The sequence below is a fragment of the Penicillium longicatenatum genome (assembly GCF_028827895.1).
Source record: "Penicillium longicatenatum strain IBT 33135 chromosome Unknown contig_1_segment0_segment0, whole genome shotgun sequence".
Lineage (NCBI taxonomy): Eukaryota > Fungi > Ascomycota > Eurotiomycetes > Eurotiales > Aspergillaceae > Penicillium > Penicillium longicatenatum.
In genome coordinates, this window is record NW_026643119.1 from 915,794 (window position 1) to 937,887 (window position 22,094).

The window sequence follows — 22,094 nt, forward strand, 5'->3', positions numbered from 1 at the left end:
CCACTCAATGTCTGTTACAACCCTCTTTTCTATTCAATTATCTCGGTCGCAAACAGCACTTTGGGCATTGGTTGATAACCACGTGACGTACCTTATCGATAAGCCCTCCGAGTCCCGGTCCCGCATTCCTCCCCTCCCACTTCGAGTGGCAAGCTTCATCGGTGGTCTATAAAATGGCGGAACTGGAGGAGCGGGCTGTCCTGCGAAAGGACCAGCTGGAAATTACCCTGGGCAATGAAAATCTTCTGATCAAGGAGGGTACCATCAAGGATGATAACCCTCTAGATCTGAGTGAGCCCTTCCGGGAACTCTGCAGTGCTTGCCGTAAGGGCGACCTGAAAGTCTGCCAGGAAAAAATCACCGAGGGGGTCAATGTGAATGCCCGTGATGCATATGATTACACTCCGTTGATTCTGGTGAGTTTATAGAATGATCGAACCTTGTATATAGTTCATTTCAACAAGCAGGAACTAAATACTTTGAGGCCAGGCGAGTCTCTGCGGGCACTATGAAGTGGCGCAATTGTTATTGGAGTCTGGTGCGCTCTGCGAGAGAGACACTTTTCAAGGCGAGAGGTATCTTGAGCCCCATTTTCTAGACTTTACATTAGCTAATGCGTGTCTATGATCCTAGATGTTTGTACAATGCCCTGAATGACCGCATACGAAACCTCCTGCTCGAGTACGACTATTCGAAGTCAACCGATCCGCTGCAGCCTCTTGCGGCACATATTTCGTCGCTTCTTACTCGCCCTTCACCGGTGACCACAGATATTGAGGTGGCGGCGTCTGACGAATCGGTCCACTTGCATAAGTTTATCTTGGCTGCTCGATCCCCGTATTTCCGTGGAAAGCTCGCAGCCGCCCCAGAATCAACATCTTGGAAGCTCCCCAGCAGTATTTCTCCAGATGCCTTCACTGCAGCAATTAGATACCTTTACCTTGGAGAGCCTCCGCGCGAGCTGAGGAGTGGACCTGGTACTGGGTTTACTGAGTCAGAGGTATTTGCGGCGATCGATAAGATATCCAAATACCTTGAAATCCAAAGCCTGATGGACAGTATCCTGGACAGTGGAGATAGGAGAATGGCCAGACAGCGAAGGACTTTAGAGCTTGCAAAGGGCCGGGATCAAATGGAAGAGTGGTTCCGTGCCAACGTTCTCGGAAACAAGGTGGTTATCAAGACATCTCAATCCAGTCAGGTGAAGTGGGATCGGAACAACACAATCTTTGCCGATGTTCTTCTGCAAGCAGACGAGCTTCCTGATGAGGTCGAGGAGGGTCAAGCTCCGAAATCAGTACTTTTCCCATGCCACCGTGCAATGCTCCTTCGCTCTGAGTTCTTCCAAACGATGTTCTCGTCATCGTTCCGCGAAGCCCAGATCACAGATCATTTGCACATTATTGACGTCGACTGCGCACCCGATGTACTGGAGATCGTCCTCACATTCTTGTACACCGAGCGGGCCGATTTCCCCTTGGAAGTTGCAGTAGACGTTCTCTTTGCGGCTGACATGCTTTTCATTGAGAAACTGAAGACAAAGGCTGCCGTTGTAATTAGCACTTTGGGCAGTGGTGGCATGTCTCAGGCTGAAGCTGCGAAAACCCGGGGCAAAGATGAGGATGATATTGATATCTATGCTATTATGCGTGCTGCCTGGTTGACCCGTGTCCAGCGCCTGGAGGAGTTTGCTGCCCGATTCCTGGCATACCGATTGGAGGCCCATATTGATACTCCCGAGTTTGCGGAACTGATCGCCGAGTCAGCATCGCGTATCAAGGCGCGTCAGGAGACCGACTCTATTGAATTGCTGGATGATATTCGGTTCTATCTCAATGAACGCTTCCGGTTGAGATTTGATGATGCAGGCCTTGACGAGATGATGGATGAAACGCCGAAAGCTGCCAACGGCGATGAACCGGAGCTGCAAGATGTTGATAAGATTATAGATGGCGTTAAAGCACTCGACGTGTCGAACGGTAACGTCAATGGCAAGGATGAAAGTGACCAACAGCAGCACGAAAACATTCGTGGAATCCGCACCCTAGACGGTGTTATGGTCGAAGACGAGTTCGACGAAGATGCCATGAACTATGAGATTTTGATGGAGAAGCTAGATGCTCTTTTGGTGACTTTGAATCTCGATGCTTAAGAACCTGGCCTTGTGGTACAGCAATGACAGGCTATATTGCAGAACCCCGCCATGAACATATGAAAGGAAAAATCGTCATATATACATATTATTTATACATTTGGGATATCAACATCTAGAAATACATATCAGTCGGAGTATGAATACTTTGAACCCAGGAAGCTGTTTTCATCATTTGACGCCTCGTAGTGATCACTGAAAAGCAACTCCCGTTGAAATGCACAAAGTATGCCTTCAGGGCCCCGCGGGCATTTTCAATGCTGGGCCTTCTTGGCCATAGGGCACGAGGAATGGATCATGCTAGCTTGGTTGATGACAAGGCGACTGTTGAGGCTCGTGACCCCGAAACCTCTGGGTACTGGGACAAGTAGGTGGTATCCCCTAATCACTGTCGCAGTTCAACGAGGAGTTTCAATTGATCAAGAAGCTGATCTTAGAAAATCCGACGGGAGATACTGGTTGAAGACAAGCTACGGCCTGGACGTGCCACCAAGTCAATCACCGGCCTTCTTGCGGTCGGTCTTTGTTGCTGCCATCTGCATTCCTTTGTTTCTTTTCTTGGATCCTGGCGTCCAGGTCTCGGATTTGGGTTTCGATCATTCCCCTTCGGGCTGTCAGGTTCGAGCGCATGCCTTGTAGAGCTGCCATCTGCTCATCGAAAGTCGCTTCTTGGCGTTTTTTGGTGTTCTATGATACCATGGGAAGCTAAAGTTAGCCATAATTCTGTAACAAACCATATAGAATATAGAAGATCCTGAATAGATGCTGCTTGCTCGGGGGGGTCGATACAACCATCGCTACTCACCTCGGCGATCTCCTCACTTGTCTTTATGCCAGCCCCATACAACGTGCCTGCAATAGTAACGGAGGTTACGGCAGCTGCTAAAACCGCCCGACGTATGTTCTGAGGGGACGGCATCTTCGAGAATTGAGATTGACGTGACATCAAAGAAACCTTGACAAAGAAATGTCCGGGGTTGCCTCACCGCCTACCTAGACAGGACCCACTATTGAGTATCAAAGACGCGTCGCGTTTCCCATTTTCTCCTTATCAAGGTTTCATTTCCACTTTGATGGGATTACCCCCCACCATCTGCGTGAGCGATGTCGTCCCGCAGTTCGATCCCCCGTCGTCGAAATCAAAGCGAAAGTGCTGGTAGTGATGTCGAATCCAGCCCCACCCCACCAGCCAGCAGTAAACGCCCTCGTCTGAGCCCCGCACACGAAGCCGAACCCTCAGGTGATGAAGAGGCAAGCGAGACAGGTAGTGCTTCGGGAGACTCTAGTGAGGACGAGTCCTCAAATGGCGAAACACAGGAAGATGGTGCGGTTGGTGAACGCGAAGACTCGATGCCACCAGCTCCTCGGCAACCACTCAAAGCCCGCGCAGGATTCGACTCCAATGGCTACAAGCCCGGCGCAATTTTGCGTATCAAAGTGATCAACTTTGTAACTTACAATTCTGCGGAATTCTTTCCCCGGCCCCAAGCTCAACATGGTGATTGGGCCCAATGGAACCGGCAAGAGTACATTAGTTTGCGCCATTTGTCTTGGACTGGGATGGGGAGCTCAGGTAATACAAATGAACTCGTTTCTCTCTAAGCTTTACTGACTTTTTTCACTCTATAGCATCTCGGACGTGCCAAAGATCTTGGCGAATTTGTCAAGCACGGCTGTCGAGAAGCAACAATCGAGATTGAACTCGCAAGACACCCGAACGGAACTCGGAACCCCGTGATCAGTCGTACTATCAAGCGAGACGGAAATAAGAGTTCATTTACCCTGAATGGGCAGGCTGTCTCCAAGCAAGCAGTGCTGAAACTAGCTCAGGAATTCGCCATTCAAGTCGACAACTTGTGCCAGTTTCTACCCCAAGACAAGGTCGCAGAATTTGCCGCTCTCACCCCTATCGACCTCCTTCACTCTACCCAGAGAGCAGCTGGTGGACAGGACATGGTAGAATATCATGACCACTTGAAGAAGCTCCGATCTCAGCAAAAGAAGATTGAAATGGACAACCGTGGTGACAAGGATACGCTACGCAATCTGGAGAACCGGCAGGAGAATCAGAGAGCCGATGTCGAGAGAATGCGACAGAGGGCCGTGATCCAACAAAAGCTCGACAATATGGAATTCTTTCGCCCATTTGTCGAATACAAGGACTGGCATCGGGGTTTTGAAGAGCTGAAGGAGAAGAAAAACCGAATTGAACAGGAGCAAGAACAACTCAGGCTCGATCTTGCACCTGCACTAGAAGCAGTGAATGCCAAAGTGACCTACAAGGATAAAATTGGCGCTGTGAAAACCGCGCGGAAAGAGCAGATCCAACAGTTGCAAAGGTTTGCTCAAGCCCGGGGAAAGGAAATGGAGGATTTAGAAAGCAAAATCAACAGTTTCAACGCCGAGATTGAAGCCGAAAAGAAGTCCGCCCAGAAACACAAGCAGGAAGCCGGCTTGGTGCAGCAGACGATCAATAGGCTGACACGCGAGCAAGAGAACGGTGCAGTGGAGTTCAATCCTGATGATTACAACCGGCAATTGGTAAGCCACATATCATACACGTGGAAGAGCCAGCACTGATTACTCAAATAGCATGAGAAAAAGCGCGAAATCCGCGAAATCGAAACAAAAGCCAAGGCAATCCAAGACAGCAAACGGCCATTAGCGGAAAGAGTTGGGCAGTTGAGAAGCCTTGTACAAACAGAAGAGGACAAGTTGAAAAGGCTGGATTCGCAGCTGGGTCAACAAGAAAACAAGCTGGGAGCTCTTTCAAAAGACACCTACACAGCTTACCAATGGGTTCTCCAAAACCAGGACAAATTCGAGAAAGAGGTTTTCGGCCCTCCTGTGGTAACCTGCTCGGTCACCGATCCTCGCTATGCTGACGCTGTCGAGTCCGCGATGCAGAGAACCGACTTCACCGCGTTTACGACACAGAGCAAAAATGACTTTCGCACGCTACAAAGAGCGTTGAATGGAGAGTTAAAACTTTCGGATATCAGCATCAAGACTATTACCATTCCGCTCGAATCGATGAGAGCTCCGCTTTCACCCGATGATCTCCAGCGGCTGGGATTTGAAGGGTTCGCCAGGGACTTCTTACGTGGCCCCGACCCTGTTATCGCTATGCTTTGCGCCGAGAAAGACTTGCATAGGACACCTGTTTCCTTGACAGACATTTCCGACGAAGCTTACTCTGAGCTCGAGAGCGGAAACATCGCCGCGTGGGTTGCTGGAAAACAGTGCTACAATATCACTCGACGTCGAGAGTATAATGCTTCATCGACTCGCGTGCGCCCACTTAGGCCTGCGAGCAAATGGACATCACAGCCTGTGGATGTGACAGTCAAACAAAAACACCGGGACAACATCCGGGACTGGACAGCTGAACAAGAACAGCTTCAGAAACAGATGGACGAACAGAGGGCCGATTTGACAGAGCTCTCAGACGATAGGGCTCGACTCACTCGAGAAATGGTATCTACTACTTATTCGCTGGCTTTGGTCTTCATATTAATGTTTGCCTACAGAAAGATGTCGAGAATGAGAAAGCCGAAAAGCAAACTGCATTCACGCACTATCGTGCAATTCCTGATAAACTGGGTATGTCCCATTTCTTCATATTGTTTCTGTTTCGTCTGAAACCATGCACTAATTCACTTCAGCCGCTCAATTGGCCAAAAAGGAACATTTTGCGAACCTCTTTGAAGAAATGCGAGAGCGGGTTCTTGACACACGTAACAAGATAGACCTGGTTTCCATTCAGAAGGCTAAGGCTAGTGTTGAATATGCTGTCAGTATTCCCCTCTATAGCAGGAAGCATCCATGCTAATACATCATAGAACGCCTTTGGCAAGCTCCTCGAAGCAAATGTAGAATACTGCAGAGTTTGCATCTTACACCAAGAGGCGACTTCTGAGCTTCAGATCCAGAAGCTTCGTCACAGCGAACACGCCAAGATGTTTGAACAAAAGGCCGCAGAGACGAGACAGGTAACGCAGGCATATCAAGAATCGCTGCAACATGGCAAGACAATGAGGCGGACAGCAAAACGCCTCTCAGATGAAATGAAGGAAAGACCTGGAGGTGAGGAGATCATTGAAATGATGAGTCCGTCCGACTACGGCTTGGATCATTTTAATGCCGATCTGGACTCTGCAAGGGCACAATTGGATTTGAACCAGGGTGGCAGTGCCAACATGATCAAGGAGTTTGAAGAGCGCGGACGGCAGATCGAGAAATTGCGCGACAAACTTTCAGCATTCCAGGCCGATCTGGCAGAAATTCAAAAGGGCATCGATGAAATCCGTGCAATTTGGGAGCCCAGGCTGGATACGCTTATTAGCAAGATCAGCGATGCCTTTTCAGACTCGTTCCAACGCATTGGCTGCGCTGGACAAGTCTCCTTGGACAAGGTGGAAGCCGAGACTGCGAATGGCGAGCCTGGCGGCAGCGAGTTCGACCAGTGGTCCATTCAAATCTGGGTCAAGTTCCGCGAACACGAAAGCCTGTCCATGTTGGACTCCCATCGTCAATCCGGTGGCGAGCGTGCTGTCAGCACCATTTTCTATCTCATGGCGCTGCAGTCGCTCTCGGCTTCACCTTTCCGCGTCGTCGACGAGATCAACCAGGGTATGGACCCGAGAAACGAGCGCATGGTTCATGGTCGCCTAGTGGATATTGCCTGTGCGCCGACCGAGGAAGAGGTAGACGAAGAGGGCAATGTCGTCGGCGGCGGCGGTGGCCAGTACTTCCTGATTACACCGAAACTCCTGAGTGGTCTATCCTACAAACCTGGCATGAGAGTGCTCTGCATCTACAGTGGCGAGTATATGCCCGAAAGTGGAACGGTCAACTTCCACCACGCCATTGATAAGATGAAGAAGATTGTCGCTAGGGGTGGACGGACCACTGGCACGGCCAACGCTCCGGTCCTTGAGAGTCGAAGTCAAGTCAACGTCCGCGCCTGAGGGATTTTTTCCTTCTCGTGACCGATGATCACGGCTTTGATCTACACCATACAGCATAATGACTTAAGATACCAAATTTTGCTTTCCTTTCCTTGTTTTGAGGATCATGTTTCGGAGTTGGGGATCAAACTTGGTGGAACCGTTGGAGCGGGGGCGCACGATGTTGGAGTTCCACTTATGTAGGTAGCCTGTAATTTGATATGCATATAACCTTGGAAGGACATTTTAACGAGCAATCAACGACCTGCCCAAGCGGGTATCGTTGCAGTGGAGGTTGTATCCACTCTGGAGGACTGATTCTTTGGGCTCCATGCATGATCGGACATGCCGTGTCTGTGCCCGTTTTCCTATTCGTACCCCCTTGCCCGGTAGTTGGCATAGCGCGAACCGAAATTAGGAACCAACCAGATACCCGGGAAGGAGGTGGATGTAAGCAGGTCTGGTGTTACGTCGATCAGGAATGGCCCTTTGCCAATACTGACGGCGGCTTCCGATGGAAACCTCCCAGGCTAGAGAAGGATTCATATCCATGCTCTGATCGGACCACTGGATGGAAAAGGAAAAAAAAAGACCAGGCAATGTGTCAATAATCATCAGCACGTATATTAATAACCTCTAGGTATATCGAATCGGTCTCCCTTGCCTCTTTGGCAACCGTCAGCAATTGAAACCCCCCAACAGTGTCATGCAGATCGACCACCGGGCGTTTCCGCCGCAGATCACCGGCTCCATCTCGGAGGTTTTGCATACCAATCGTTGGGCGACGTTGGGCATCCCCTCGCTACGGCCAACTCTATTTTGTGGTGTTTGTGGCGGGCTTGGTCCCCCTGTTCGACCCCTCACCGGCCACCCTCCGCTGTATTTCTGTGGCGTTATCGACTCGTTGGCTAATGTATCATGCAGCCCCCATCCTGGCGCATATGTGCGTACCGTACAAGGCTGATCGACATTGCGCCTCATCTGTGTGGTGGAGAGGCTGGGTGATTGGTTCGATATTCCACGATCCGCATGGTCGATCCTGCATACAGACCAGGCTTGTCGACCTCATAGGGAGTACTGTATGCATGACCAAATAACAAATGAGATGCACAAACACGTTGCATTTCATCTTGCATGCCTCTGAGCTGTTCTACGCTTTGACGGTACCGAATTAGAATTTCATGAAGCTAAGCTCCCAAGAAAGTTCCTGGAAACTTTGCAGTGCACGACCACAAGGTTCTCCAGTACACCGCTTGTCCGTCAACTGGATGACGCACATCGCCCCTCGAAAGGTGCATCTATAGAAAGTCAACTAAGATGAAATGTGAAATCCAAAACTAAAAAGTGGTCAGTTCCAAAAACCAGCCATGACGCGCGGACGGGAATCCGTGGCGCTGTTTCGCTGTTCCAACGTCCAGGATCCTGACCGACGCCAGCCACCGATCGGTAACTAGTATAGCACCGAGACTCTCATAGTCGACGCCTCTCTCTAACTAGGCTTGATTGTTGTTCGGGTCCGGGACCCCGGGGATTGGAGGTCTCCCAATGGAATGGCTCGGGCTCAAACCCAGGTGATGCGGAGTGGATGCGGATGTGGAAGCGGAAGTGGAGGGCGCTTGGAACAGCCGAAGTTTGCTGATTCGTGCATTCGCAAAAGTCATTTGCAACACGGACCGCTCTTGCGGTGTAGATTAGATTACAGGTACACCAGAAACCAAAGTAAAATGGAAAATAAAAAGGCGCAGTTCGAGTTAGCTAGCTCACAGGTCTATGGAAACTATAGGGGTGATAAACTTCACTTAAACTAAGTTTGAGCAACATCGCATTTCGCCCCCAACAAAGTATAGTCTGGAAAATCATAACCCACTCTCAATCTTATCCAACGGCCCCCAATGTTTCGGACATATATCTCTAAACACGTTAACTTGGATGCCGTGTAACCAGAACCTCGGTCAGGATGGATTCACATCTGGCCGACCAGATCTGAATCCTAACCGTCCAGTGTTTCGGGTGCGGGTTCGCTTAGGTGGAAGGATGGAGTCATGTAACCCCATGTCTTACCGTTGCATTTTGAGTTGAACTCCAGACTGCTTGTGCAGTTTATACTCAAATGAACATGCAAAGGTTACGAGTACATCACATTCAATGCCCGTTTGATTTTTGATTTTATCTATTTTTATTTATTTTTACATTTTTTGGTAATTTTTCTTTTTATCGCATGGGTCGATGCAACCGTGGGATGATCTACGCAGTCTCATAGCAGCGTGAACAAATGATGCAACATGGAGAGTCCCTAATGTACATCCCAGCCTGTATACCCCGTTCACCAACAGGTCTATAGAGAATTCCCTCAAATCCTGGGGCAATCCCAAACCTTCTTTACGAGCTACAATCCATACAGATCCCTGCCATGGAATAATTCATTCCCGGGAACGAGTATTACTCGAATCAATGCCAATTGATCATCTAGGATCTGCCTCTAGTGCGTGGTGTACGCCAGTGCCACGTCTCCTACACCTATGCACCCTCCACACCGGATCACCTGCATCAGGGTCTGAAACGATCGCCAGGCTGGTCTGGGTCTACTTGAAAGAATTTGCTTTTCCGGTGGAGAGGTCAGAGGGTGCATTTGCGTACACACGGGGCCTTTGCTGACTGCAATTAGATGACGACCCAAACTGCTGGTACGTATCCTTGCACTAGACTACGCCTATTAGGGTACTATGTCCTTGGTGCTATCAAGTTGAGTGCGAGATATTGTAATGCTTACCAACGATGGCAGGGGCCACTTTAGGCATTTTGCAAGGTTTATCAAAGAAACCCAAAACTTGGTCTGTCAGGGTGTACAGGTACATCATCGTGCTTGTGCATTAAAGGTGATACGGGGTGATACGCTGTGGAAGTTGAGTCAGACCTCGGAAATCCCAGATCCTAAAATATCGACCTTGCTGTACCTCAGTGTAAGCACAGATCGTTGCAAATCATGTGCTGGACAAAGTACGTACATGTACTGGATGATCTACAATGAGTCCCAACCACCGAGGACGAAAGCTGGAACTTCCGGGGCTTAGCCTCAGAACCTTGGAACCATTGCCGAAGGACCAAATTAATAATCAAAAAAAATTCATCCAGAATCCGGATCCCCCTCACCTCCCCAATTTAGTTACTACCGCCTCCCCCGCTAGAAAAAAAGAAAAGGAAAGAAAAAAGCCAAAAAGGGAAAGTAATTAAAAGAAAAAAAGAAAAAACGCAGCGGCCGATCGGCACACGGGGTTTATGCCCTATCCGGCTTAGAGCGATATCGCTAAGATCCTGTACAGCTTGGGGCTTGGACCGAGGTGTCGATCCTAGCTGTGACGAACAGGTCGTGTTTCAGCGCGGCTGACACATTACTTTTTCGGTTATCCCGAGATCTTTTGTGTGATCGTCGGTCGATCTCAGGGGCGCTACACTGAGGTTGGGTTCTGGATTTTGAGCTTTTTTCATCCTTTGTGTCACTCAAGGGATACGGATTATACGTACGAGACAGATTGGTTTGCTTTTGATCTTGCTTTTGCTTTTGCATGCGTATTCTATACGGGCGCTTGCGACGATTTTAGATGCATTTGCATTTGGACTTGCATCAGTGATCTTTTAATTTAGATAATGTATGATATATATTTGAGAATAATGCATGTATTTTTGTGGACGTTACACAGGTACTTTAGTTGGTTTGCTCCTGTAGTTGGTGGCATCATATGTAGTTGATCCCCCTGAGAATCGAGGCAATACGGATACGCATGATTAGGTATGCGGCAAATCCGCCGCTGTCCGATGCTTTCTAATGATGTATTCTCTAAAGTTAACTAGTTAATAATGAAGATATACAGTAGTATTAAGTAAGACCGGAGGCACTGCCCGAATGGAGCTATGGCCAGCAGTTGCCTAGTGATCCACCGGGGCGATCCGCCGGATCAGGAAGGAGGTTAGATGCAGAGTGACAGGTCCGCTTCCGCGTCAGTTGGACACGTCAAGGGGTCATTTCCACGTGTGAGAGGGTCTTGAGGGTCTTGGAAACCTGAATTCAGACATTGGGATCTATGATTAGATTGAATTCGATAGTTGCGGCTATTTGGATGAAAAGGGATCGGATCCGGGGTTAGTGATCCTCATGCACTAGACGTGACTAGTCGCTGCACTTGAGTCGCATTCAGGGTAAAAATATTCTAGAATGCAATATTGTTCTTAATATTGATTAAGACCGTTTTTAATTAAATTAATTAATGCGGTTAATTTGGTCATAATAAATTATGCAATGGGATTCCACGGGTCGGACAGATGCTATGCCGACTTTTCACCTTCCCAAGATGGTTCAAGGTCCCAAGTCCAGGGCCCAGTCCATTGCAGATCGTGGGGAACATCTGAACCCACACATCTCCCCTACATTGTACTGTGCTCCGTAACGAAATTAAAATTTCAAATCTCGCTTCGCTTCGGTCGCTCACAATTTCTCGCAAATGAAAATCGCCAGGTCAGATGCAAAGGTGCATGCAGGTGCCATGTGTTCGCCAACCGCGTGGACATGTGCATGGGGGTGTGTGTTGCCCCACACATGTGATATGGGAAAAAAAGGGGTGAGACAAATTCTCGCGTGGCCATGGGGCCATGGGCCGGGATGATCCCCGATCGATCACTACCCGGGAAAATGGCTTAATGGGTATTAGTACGCGACACAAACAAAGATCTACGTCAGGTTCGGCCGTTCGGATCGGCTGATTGTACGAATTCGTTGCCGTGCATCCGTACAACGAAATCTGTCAAGAAATATAGCATGAAATGTAAGTGTAATAAGTTAGGTAAGTGTCCATTTCACCCACGGTGCCGGGCCCGGGCCACCTTTCTGCCGCAAATTAGGTTTTGTCCTGGAAAGGAATGTCTTGTCGACAGAGTTTCATTTCAACCAAAGGAAAGAAGATTGGAAAGAACCTTCCACGCTTTTTCCCGTCTGATCCAGTCTGTCGGGAACCTCGCACTCCAAGTACCGTGTTTATGGAGATTTTGGGTTTTGGTGTGGAAATGAAGAGCGTCAATTAAAGAGTAAAAAAAAAATTAAAAGACCCAGCCCCTTCTATTAACGAGCCGCAGGAAACGCCAATCAAGCCTGACGGAATACTAACGCCGGGACTCGAGAGACTAGTCGATCCCGAAGAGAAGTGCCGTGTGCGGTGAATGGGTGGGGAATGAATTGTTACTTTTCTCGAAAGGGCCGATCAGGAGGATCGCCGTGGATCACGCTCGAGCCTTTCCACGCGCGTTTGGGGGGGGGGGGGGTGGGAGATGCATCGGCATATGTCTAGATTGATCTTAGTGAGTATGGGAGTACGAGGTCAATATTTTGTTTTGCGAGTACGAGGGTTTGCATTAAGATCTGATTCGGAATGCTTCCGACAAACAACCCAAACATTACATCTCAAATACCTAAATGATGATACATACTCAAAAAAAAAGGCAGCTGACGAAGGTCTTAGTAACCTACAGGGTATCGACAGGGAATAAGCAGGGAATTCAACTGAAACTCCCTTGCTTCCCCTAAAACGGCCGCACGGAGCAGGCGATCCTGGAGTGGACTAAAGCAGTGGAGCCTCGCTTCCACGAGGTCGGGACGGAGGATCCATGACTAACGGCCAATCCCCGATCTCGCCTGTGCAGAATCGTGCACGGCCCCAAGCAACGGCCCCGTTCCAGAACGCCGATCAGATCGTTTCTACTTTAGGATAACTCGGGATCTTCAGGAGACCCTGCGATCGACCTTTGGCACCTTCTTAACTGGTAAATGCGGGCCCTCGATGGATAAAGAAAAAAAGTCTGGTTCATTTTTAGATTTGGGTCGACACGTATAGCAGTGGACCTTATAGTTAAATTCTATTGAAAAAAAAAGGATCTGTATACTTTGGCGATCAATCGTAAGGTTTGTGTAAGCGAGGCAGTCCCGAGCGCTTAGAGCCGCCACCGCCGTCATTTGGTGTACGGTATTTTTCATTCTGGCCCCAACGGAGGTTTGCACTTTTTGAGTTTAGCGTAATGCGGGTCCTATTATGACCTTCCCTTTTTGCTTCCACGCGACATGAATCCGGGGCCGCCCCTTACTGACAGCCACTCAAGAGTATCTGGACTAAGGTGATTCGACAAAACTAAACAAAAAAAAATTATAATTATATACGAGTATACGTAAATATGTAAATGTCAATATATATACAGTCATCTCTTCTGCATACTCGCATGATCTGAATAAAATACAGATCGAACCGTTTATGGGGCTATGTGACAGGTAAGCAGGATCTGCACTAGTTAACCGAGGTTTCCAACGGGGACTTTCCGGCCTCCCATATCGGGCCTAGTGGCTTCGGACGCTAGGCACATCGCCAACGCGTGATTGGCCCGCCCGTCACATGTGGAGCTCGCTTTCTCTTGATCCTTTGTGTTTTCTTTTTGTTCTGCCATCGTCATCTTCCCCACTGGTTAATCTCCGAAATGATTTTTATTATATATTCTATTTAATTAATTTAAGCTTTCGAACGGACTGTCTCACCATTTTTGTACGAGATTCAATCAGGAAACCCACCCTGGCTAATTTGCTTTCGCTTTCCCCCCTCGGCATCGTCGATCATCCACGCGAGTCCTGACTATAAACCCTCGTGCCCCCCATACTTTGCTTCCCTATATTCATTTCCCCTCAAATCATATACCCCATTCATACAGGTATCTTAATCATGGATCTCGCCAATCTGCTCACTGGCGCTCCCAAGCCATATACCGAGACCTACCATAAGCGTTCTTTGCAAGCGCCTCCCTCCCCACCGGTTGAGGATCAGGTCAAATGCTCCCTGCCTTCGATCTCCAGTCTGTTGGAAGGTGCCGATGGTCAGCACGCAGCTAGTATGTTACATCGTCGATCTACATCTACATATGAACAACTTCTAACATCCATCAAGAGCGTCAACGCCTCAGCCCATCGCTGTCCCGGGATCGTGATGTCCACTACGAGACCATCCACCTCCCACCAACTCCCCCTCTGCGCCCAGGCTCTGGATCAGGTCTCGCTCGCTCCCCAGAACTGAGCAAGCCCAACCACCCCCACCGCTCCTCAGTCTCCAGCACCGGCTCTGCACCCATCTCCCGTAGCGGTCCCTACGCCTCACCCGCTCCAAGCGTCTTCTCATACTCTTCCCCCGTCGACGCTCAAGCACCAATGTACTATCCCCGCCCCCCAACTGCCCAGAGCTTCCAGCCCGCGACGCCTGTCGCCGCGCCGCAAATGCCCCCTCAACAACCTGCCCAGGTTCACCACCATCACCAGCACACTCAACAACCTACTCCTCGCTCTCCCACTCTCATCTCCCCCGTTACTCCTGCTTGGCAACACCACCACTACTTCCCGCCTTCCACTACAACTCCCTACCAGCAGAACCATGACCGCTATATCTGCCGCACATGCCACAAGGCCTTCTCGCGCCCTTCTTCTCTTCGCATCCACTCCCACTCTCACACGGGCGAGAAGCCGTTCCGGTGCACACATGCCGGCTGTGGAAAAGCCTTTTCCGTGCGCAGCAATATGAAGCGTCATGAGCGTGGCTGTCACTCTGGCCGCCCCGTTGCGCCCATCGCGGCTGCCGCTCCCACTGCTCTCGTGTCATAAGGACACTCGAACAGTTCAAACAAAAACCAAAACCAAGCCGGCCTGTTTTGCGCAGTACATACCTTTCCCTCCACATTTTCTCACGGGGGAACTGGATGGGATGGTCGATTGCATGGAGGATTTGAGAACCTCGAATCTTGTTTATTTGCATTTTCTTTTGTTATTTACTATGTCATTTTATGGGGGCGCTGGGATCTGTTTTTGGCGTTGGATCTGGGATTGTTTTATCTCTACTTATCGCCGTGATACCCTGGATTCTTTGGAGATTTTTCTTTTGGGACGGATTAGAGGATTCTGAGAGATCAGATCGATAAATTTTAAAATTATGAGAAATGTATTATTTATGATTGATATTCTTCCTACTGTATCCTGGTTTAGACCTCTCAGTTTGGCCAGTATTGTATATGATTTCATACTTAAATAACCTACAAGGTATAGATAGAAGAATACCCCCTAAATGAACTCGACTCTATTCTTCAAGTTACCCGTAATGCGACCTATCCGCTGCAGCCATCCATCTTTGACACATTCAGATTCCACCCGGGTCCTCCACTCCACCCCATCCCAGATAAGTAGCAATGCTCCGACGCAAACATTTCTTTCTTGACCGTTTGGAATTCTCCTAAAATAAGGCGCATGTTTCCCACGTATTGCGATCATGCATATACGATTGGTGCATTACGGCCAGTCCCGAGGTTTGCGCGATATATATTTTCTTTTGGGCAAAAGGGTACCAGCCAGCCCTACGGGACAAGACTGATAATTCAGAACTCTCGCTTTTGATGATTCTTTATTCTGACCTTCCCAAATCGGAAAGACCTCTTCTTACTAATAGACTCCATTTCCACATTTTGAGATTGACAGCTTACGTATATTCCGGAAGCGAGTTGAGTCCAGTCCACGGGTCCTACATCCCGGATGTTCCCCGGACCCAGAACTAAGAGCCGGACCCGGACCCGGATCCGGGCCGTGATTCAACTCGACTCGTTTATGAGATGCGATACTTTAGCCGTTCAACAATACACCCGCACCAAGGTAAATATTAATTAGACTTCGAAAGCTCCATCAGTTCAAGGGAGGTTTAGGAATGCGTGTTTCAGGGGCTCACATGCTAAAGCTAAGTTCTATCTATCCATCGCCCTGCAATGGTCCCGTGTAGATCCTCTTGGCGCTGACATGGACCTGACCAGGTGCGATCTTCGGTTCAGTTCGGTCATCTACCGAGTGATCTTCACTGGGGGTTCCAAGGGTCCAGAGACACTTCCAGGGTTTGTTTCATATTTTGAGGTTCCCGTTTGATGGCTGTGCAAGTTGAGATTGGAACGAAATAGTCAAATGTGATTGATGTCTGTCGGAATCTACGATCTATCCAATTTATATCCACTTCATGCGCGATAGCCGTATCTAACCGGTCCGAAATTCCAAACCAAACCGAGATTATATCAAACCCGAAAATATCATAGATCCCGTCATAAATCATAGCTTCATGCAGAATCATAGATCCTTCACTCCAATTGTCGTGCATCACTCATCCAATACCCCCTAACCAGCGCAGCGAGGCTAGTCTCATACCTAGCCGGATTATGATCACTTAACATCCCCGACGCAAATCGCAACTCCCCAAACCAAGCCTCCACATCTCGAATAAACCTCATCTGCACACGAGTGGCCGGTCGTCCAAGTCTCGGGTATCCATCAGACCCAAACTCCGGCTGCGGCGTGAACGCCTCCCGCTGCAGGACGCGCATCGTCTCGACCACAAAGACCTCGCCGGGCGGCATTAGTTTTGGTGCTCGCATCGCGTCTCGGAGGAGGGCGAGGGTTTTCCAGGCCCAGGCGTCTTCGCCTACGCCGTCGCCGGCGTTCACGACTAGCGGTGGCTGGTTGACGTAGAATTTATGCACGATGCTCTGTCGGAGTGTTTCGTGGAGGCGTTGGCGGATATGTGTTTTTGCGTGCGATACGTCTGTTTTGAAGAGGTGAGATGCTGTGTGCATATCGTGTAGGATGCCGAGAGATAGACTTGGGACGATGTCGGAGCCGTTGACGATTGTTGTGATTAGGCTTCTTGTTGCGAGGCGGAGGAACGGGGACATGACGGATGGGGGGCCATAGGCGTAGACATGAATTGGGCGGCCGGGGGGTAGGTCGTAGTGTGGAGGTGTCGATTCTGGCGTTGAGCTTTGTGTGTTGCTGTCGGTAAGAAGGCGAGGTCGAGAGGTTGGGTGGTAAGGTGCCGTGACAAAGGACGGACCGATAAGAGAGCTGCTGGGTTCGGAGATCATGGTCGCGAGTAGAGCGGCTACGCCGCCGCCGAGGGAGTGGCCGCAGAGTACGACGCCGTAATCTTGAAACTCTTCTAGGGCTGCGCGAAGCGTGATCATTACTCGGCCACCGCCGCCTTCGAGTAGTCGCTTTGCGGAAGCGTGCATTCCTTTGTGCACCTTCCAATTTTTGCCTTGCCATTCTAGGTCGTCGTAGTCGCATGTCATGTCTGTGAGGATGTCTTCAAAGCCCCAGGTGCCTCGGAGAGTGAGGACTACTGCCTTGGACTCGTGGTCGATGGACAGATAGTGCACTAGTGGGAATCCGCTTTCAGTTTCACCGGCTGCGTTCGAGCCTCCTGCTGGATCCACGAAGGAGGAGAGTAGAATTGTTGACGGGGGAGACCAGCGTTGTGCTCGAAGGCGCTGTGCTCGTGGCTGTCCGACAATTTATGCGGGATGCTTTTCGCATCTTTGCGTACACCCATGACCTTCAATGCACTGTTACCGTATGAAGCAGAGGAAAAGCGACAGAACCGGCGTATGTTTTGAACAAAGTGCCTCTTTGGGAAGATCCCTGGTATCATGCCGTCGCGGTTTAGTGCTTGAATGGTATCCATATCTTCATAGGCGCTTTTGCGCGCGCGATGGGCCAGCAAGAGCGAAGTCTCGGAGCCGGCAGTTGCGACAGAGTACATGCTAGGTGTATACGACTGCGATCGTCCGTGTAGTGTTGATGAGCCCGGGCGATCATTGGGTACAGGCCCATCCGTTTCAGATCTTGATATCGACAAGGAACTAGTGCTGCGAACATGTGTTCGAGATGTGGCAGAAGATCCCGGGCGCAGGTCAGCAGCACGACGTGAGAAGGCATCTGTGTGTGTAAGGAGAGACTCTTGGCTTCTTTCATGCGCAACATAGTGCCCTGCCCGGGAATTGCTTCTATCATACACACCATGCGCAGAAGCATGTTTGGCTTGCGACCGTGGAGAATGGGCTTGGGGAGAGTTGGAGAAAGGCGACCTTCGTAATCCACTATTCGGGCCAGGGGTTGATGGCCGATGGTCTGCTGTTTGGTTTGGTCTGGCTGGGAGTGGCCGATTGGCCTTCTCTCGCGCAGTCGCTTCTTTCACCGACGCCGCTCCTTTCGCAGGCTTGAGAGGCAATCGACTGGTTGATGTGCCAGAAGATCCAGAAGTTTTGATAGCCGGTCTTTTGGGGAGCGGTGGCTTGACGTTGCTAGTCTTCTCCTGGCCACTAGGCCTGAAGCGCTGGGCAAATTTAGAGCCTTTGGCCGCTGCCTTTTCTGTCTGGCCAGCTGAAGACCTAGAAATCGGGGACTCATCTCTGATAGTCGCATCGCTGGATGACCCTTCCGACTGGGCTCGCTTGAGCTGACTCCTAGGATGTCCAGACGATGCCGAGTTTACTGTTAAAGGCCGCTGGTAATCAGGTTCAGTGAGATCCGGGGTAGATGAAGGGCCCTGTGGTCGCAGCTGTGTGCTCTGCGACTTGTTGAAGGCAGTGCGAAACACCACGGTGTGCTTCGGGAGTTTCGAAAATTCCGGTACACTAGGACTCGCATGGTCATGATGGTGAAATCGTTCTTCCACCATTGTAGTTCCAGGAGGAGCTGCGATTTCAGCCATCTCATCATCGAAGATATCCACGGTTATTGTTCTTGCAGTCAGAGCCTCGGATTTGATGGAAGCATGGCAGCCTGGTGGTAATTGGCTCATGATGTACGCCCGAATATCTTCGTCCGAGACCTGCTGTTGGCTGTCTAGTGGGAACGAAAGACGAGACCCTGCAAACGAGTCTGGGATACTCGAGCGTCGCTGGACGGCATTGAAGGCTTGATCGCCAGTGCCGGGCATCACGAAAGAAGCGCCCTCGTGCTCGTTGGGTCCATCTTCACACGCTTCATTCGGGAATTGTAGTTGATGTGTCCCGACAACATCTGCGCGGGCTCCGTTGTCAAGGATGACGGTATCCCAAATGACTTCATCACCGCCATTCTCTCGCAATCGTCTTTCGGTATTCCTTTTACCCCAGCGCTGCAAGAGTGCAAAGCCCACTGAGCCTATCAACAGGTCCCCCACACCGATCTTCTCGGTACTGGCGCCAGTATCAACGGACCTGAATTCACGCCGAATAAGGGTAATAATAGCCGCAATGGCTCGAGAAGACTCTGTCGACCCTAAGATCGCATCTAGAGTCGACAAAAGTGCCTGCGAGAAGTTCGCCACGGACGCTAGGGTTGTCGACGAGAAATGGAAAGTAGCTGCGGCGAAGAAAGATGCCGAGGTCACGGTTGTATGTAATGTTGCCAACTGGCTTAATGTAAGCAATAGGTCTTTTTTTGTAATGCGATCACTTACACTTCGTTCTAACAATGATTCGGCCTCCATTCGTCCATGTTCATCCCCACTACGAATCGCGACATCGCGACCGGCACGCGTTAGAATGCCTTCGACCACGGCGCGGCCCAATTCTAAGCTCGTTAAGGTTGTCGCTCGTGCTCCATCCAGGGCAACCCCACCGAAAAATGACCCGATGCGTAATGTAAGTGAGGTGGATTGGGTCAGCAGAGATACCAAGGACGCGACTGGACGTGGCAGGAGTGTTGTGCCCGACGTTGCGGGGACATGGTTTGTTAACGCATTAGATTCCTCTGGTTCATCAGCTTTTGCAAACATAATGAGCCATGAGTAGATTTAATAATAATGATGGAAAAGATAAAGAAACATATTGAAATCAACATTGGGCATCTAATAGAATCTAGACAATCAGGGCCTTGACATGTGATTCCCACTTTGTTGGGAATGACGTAGTGACCAATCGTCTATCATGGGTATACCTTCACTTCTACATCATCACCTTCGCATCTCCTCCATATGTGACTCGGCGCATCTGTTGCTGGTTACATTCTTTTACCAAGCGGATTCCTGAAAGCGTCATATTCTGCCACATATCACCCAGCATGTTCTTAATCACTTGCCGAGCGCCTTCTTTCCCATCGATGCTGAGTCCGTAAACAATTGGTCGCCCCACCATCACGGCTTTAGCTCCTAGACATAGTGCCTTGACGACATCCATGCCTGTTCGGATACCGGAGTCGAACAGCACTGTCATCTGGTCGCCGACTGCCTCAACAATCTCGGGGAGAACGTCCAGCGAACCGATCGCACCATCAACCTGACGACCTGCAAAATGTCAGCAAATGTACACCTATTAAGTGCGAGAATGGAACATACCACCGTGGTTGGACACCACGATTCCTTCACAGCCATACTTAAGAGCCAACTTCGCATCCTCCACATGCTGAATACCTTTCAAGACGATGGGTCCGTCCCAGTGCTCCTTCAGAAAAGCAATGTCTTCCCAAGAATGAGGCTGACCCATATGCACATCGGCCAACCATGCGACTGCCGCACCAACAATATCTTCTTCGACTGGCTTTCCCGCCTTCTTCTCGAATTTGGCCCGGAAAACTGGATCGCTAAACCCAACCTGGCACCCGGTTCCCTTGAGGAACGGGATGTACCCGTTGTCAAGATCAGCCGGTCGCCAACCTTGAGTCCAGCAATCCAGAGTGATAACCAAGACTGAGAAGCCGCTAGCCTTTGCGCGTTGCAGGATGGAGACGGTGACATCGTTATCCTTAGGCCAGTAGAGCTGGTACCAGCGCTTACCATCCCCACTAGCTTCTGCGAGTTCTTCGATAGAGCTGGTACCAGCGGTGCTCATAGTGAAAGGAATGCCTTCCTCTGCGCAGACCTTGGCCAGTCCGGTGTCTTTATCTTCGTGGAAAATGCGCTGAACTCCTAGTGGGGCCACGATCAATGGAGTATCGTACTTCTGACCGAACAGTTCCACAGAAACGTCCTGGTCTTTGACCTAGAAGAAAGTATCACTTTGGTCAGCTAACAAAAAATAGCGAGTAGCCAGGCAGTACCAACATCGGGCATCATTCGCGGAATCCTAGATGAATTAGTCCCAAGCTTCATTTACATGCCACAGATAGGTCGAACGTACATCTTCCACTGCCGAAAAGCCAATCGGTTGCTATCCATAGTCGCCTTCTCACCGGCTCCCCCAGATACAAAATTATACGCCTCCTCACTGAGAGCCTTTTTTGCTTGTTCTTCCAGCATTCTTGGGTCAGTCGTGACGGTCGGCTTGATACCCATCAAGGTACCCTTGGCAAAGATAACATTTTGGTAACTTCCGTAGTTCGTCGCCATGATGCTACTGAGAATTGAATGTTTCAAGGAAATGATTAAGAATGGAAATTGTGAACTAAAATACTAGCAATTCTGACTCAACACCAGACCGCTTTATATTCTACCGACAAAATTAATATAACCTAATTTGGGTCTATGAAACAGACCCCCCAAAACTTACCATTTCCGGAGTACGTGATAGTTAGACTCCATCTATGTAGCTTTCCCATGCAAACTAACGTAAGATCCAGTGGATCTACTAGCATGACAAGCTTAGAATTCCCACCCCTTAGAATGGGGCCGAAAATTAATCTCGCTTACTACTGGGGCCAAAAATAGCCTAGTCAGAATACCACTGGGGCTAAAGGAGTAACGCAACTTTTATTCAGGACGTTTTTATACGCACTGCAGGATCGTATGCTCGTAGCATATTTCATTGTGCCATCTTTGTCTGAATTAGACTTACTTACGGGGCTAAAATAGCAAGGAGGCTTCTGATGCATGGTTTCATGTCTGGTGGAAGATTGACATGTCCATGTTTAGACTTGGATACAATTAGCCCCCAATTTTCACCTGAACGCGTATCCTAAAATTCGTGCTGCCAAGGCTCCAAGGTACGAAGCAAAACCAACAGGATGGAGCTGGCCTTTTTGAAAAAATTTTGGCTTCGAATTCCTCAGCTATGTATCAAATGCTTAGTACACATAGCGTGGCATTCAGTAATCGGCAATTATAATATAAGATGGCCCAATCCGTAAAGAGTTAGCCCTTGGTTCATGCACAAGCGCCAAGACACCAAAATAGTGCCTTAAGTGATCATCATTGCTT

The 22,094-nt window shown here is 49.5% G+C and overlaps 6 protein-coding genes across 6 annotated transcripts; 3 read left to right on the forward strand and 3 right to left on the reverse strand.

Annotated features, from left to right (window-relative positions):
* Positions 1 to 173: 173 nt before the first annotated feature.
* N7484_001126 (ankyrin repeat and BTB/POZ domain protein) lies at positions 174 to 2,152 on the forward strand (the record flags this gene model as incomplete). The annotated part of the gene is made up of 3 exons (XM_057111546.1): positions 174 to 416; positions 490 to 575; positions 634 to 2,152. The coding sequence occupies 3 exons, from the start codon at positions 174 to 176 to the stop codon at positions 2,150 to 2,152; spliced, it is 1,848 nt and encodes a 615-aa protein (XP_056976283.1).
* Positions 2,153 to 2,650: 498 nt separating this feature from the next.
* On the reverse strand, positions 2,651 to 3,071 carry N7484_001127 (uncharacterized protein; the record flags this gene model as incomplete). Its single annotated transcript, XM_057111547.1, has 2 exons — positions 2,651 to 2,839; positions 2,958 to 3,071. The coding sequence occupies 2 exons, from the start codon at positions 3,069 to 3,071 to the stop codon at positions 2,651 to 2,653; spliced, it is 303 nt and encodes a 100-aa protein (XP_056976284.1).
* Positions 3,072 to 3,256: 185 nt separating this feature from the next.
* On the forward strand, positions 3,257 to 7,122 carry N7484_001128 (DNA repair ATPase SMC5; the record flags this gene model as incomplete). Its single annotated transcript, XM_057111548.1, has 6 exons — positions 3,257 to 3,742; positions 3,782 to 4,693; positions 4,745 to 5,629; positions 5,683 to 5,755; positions 5,818 to 5,945; positions 5,995 to 7,122. The coding sequence occupies 6 exons, from the start codon at positions 3,257 to 3,259 to the stop codon at positions 7,120 to 7,122; spliced, it is 3,612 nt and encodes a 1,203-aa protein (XP_056976285.1).
* A 6,728-nt stretch (positions 7,123 to 13,850) lies between these two features.
* N7484_001129 (uncharacterized protein) lies at positions 13,851 to 14,776 on the forward strand (the record flags this gene model as incomplete). The annotated part of the gene is made up of 2 exons (XM_057111549.1): positions 13,851 to 14,016; positions 14,073 to 14,776. 2 exons carry the CDS (start codon positions 13,851 to 13,853, stop codon positions 14,774 to 14,776), a joined length of 870 nt encoding a protein of 289 aa, XP_056976286.1.
* A 1,505-nt stretch (positions 14,777 to 16,281) lies between these two features.
* Positions 16,282 to 19,739, reverse strand: N7484_001130 (lipase family protein; the record flags this gene model as incomplete). Its single annotated transcript, XM_057111550.1, has 3 exons — positions 16,282 to 17,478; positions 17,523 to 19,373; positions 19,422 to 19,739. 3 exons carry the CDS (start codon positions 19,737 to 19,739, stop codon positions 16,282 to 16,284), a joined length of 3,366 nt encoding a protein of 1,121 aa, XP_056976287.1.
* Positions 19,740 to 19,908: 169 nt separating this feature from the next.
* N7484_001131 (lactate 2-monooxygenase) lies at positions 19,909 to 21,287 on the reverse strand (the record flags this gene model as incomplete). Its single annotated transcript, XM_057111551.1, has 4 exons — positions 19,909 to 20,246; positions 20,298 to 20,940; positions 21,003 to 21,024; positions 21,079 to 21,287. The coding sequence occupies 4 exons, from the start codon at positions 21,285 to 21,287 to the stop codon at positions 19,909 to 19,911; spliced, it is 1,212 nt and encodes a 403-aa protein (XP_056976288.1).
* Between the last annotated feature and the right edge of the window lie 807 nt (positions 21,288 to 22,094).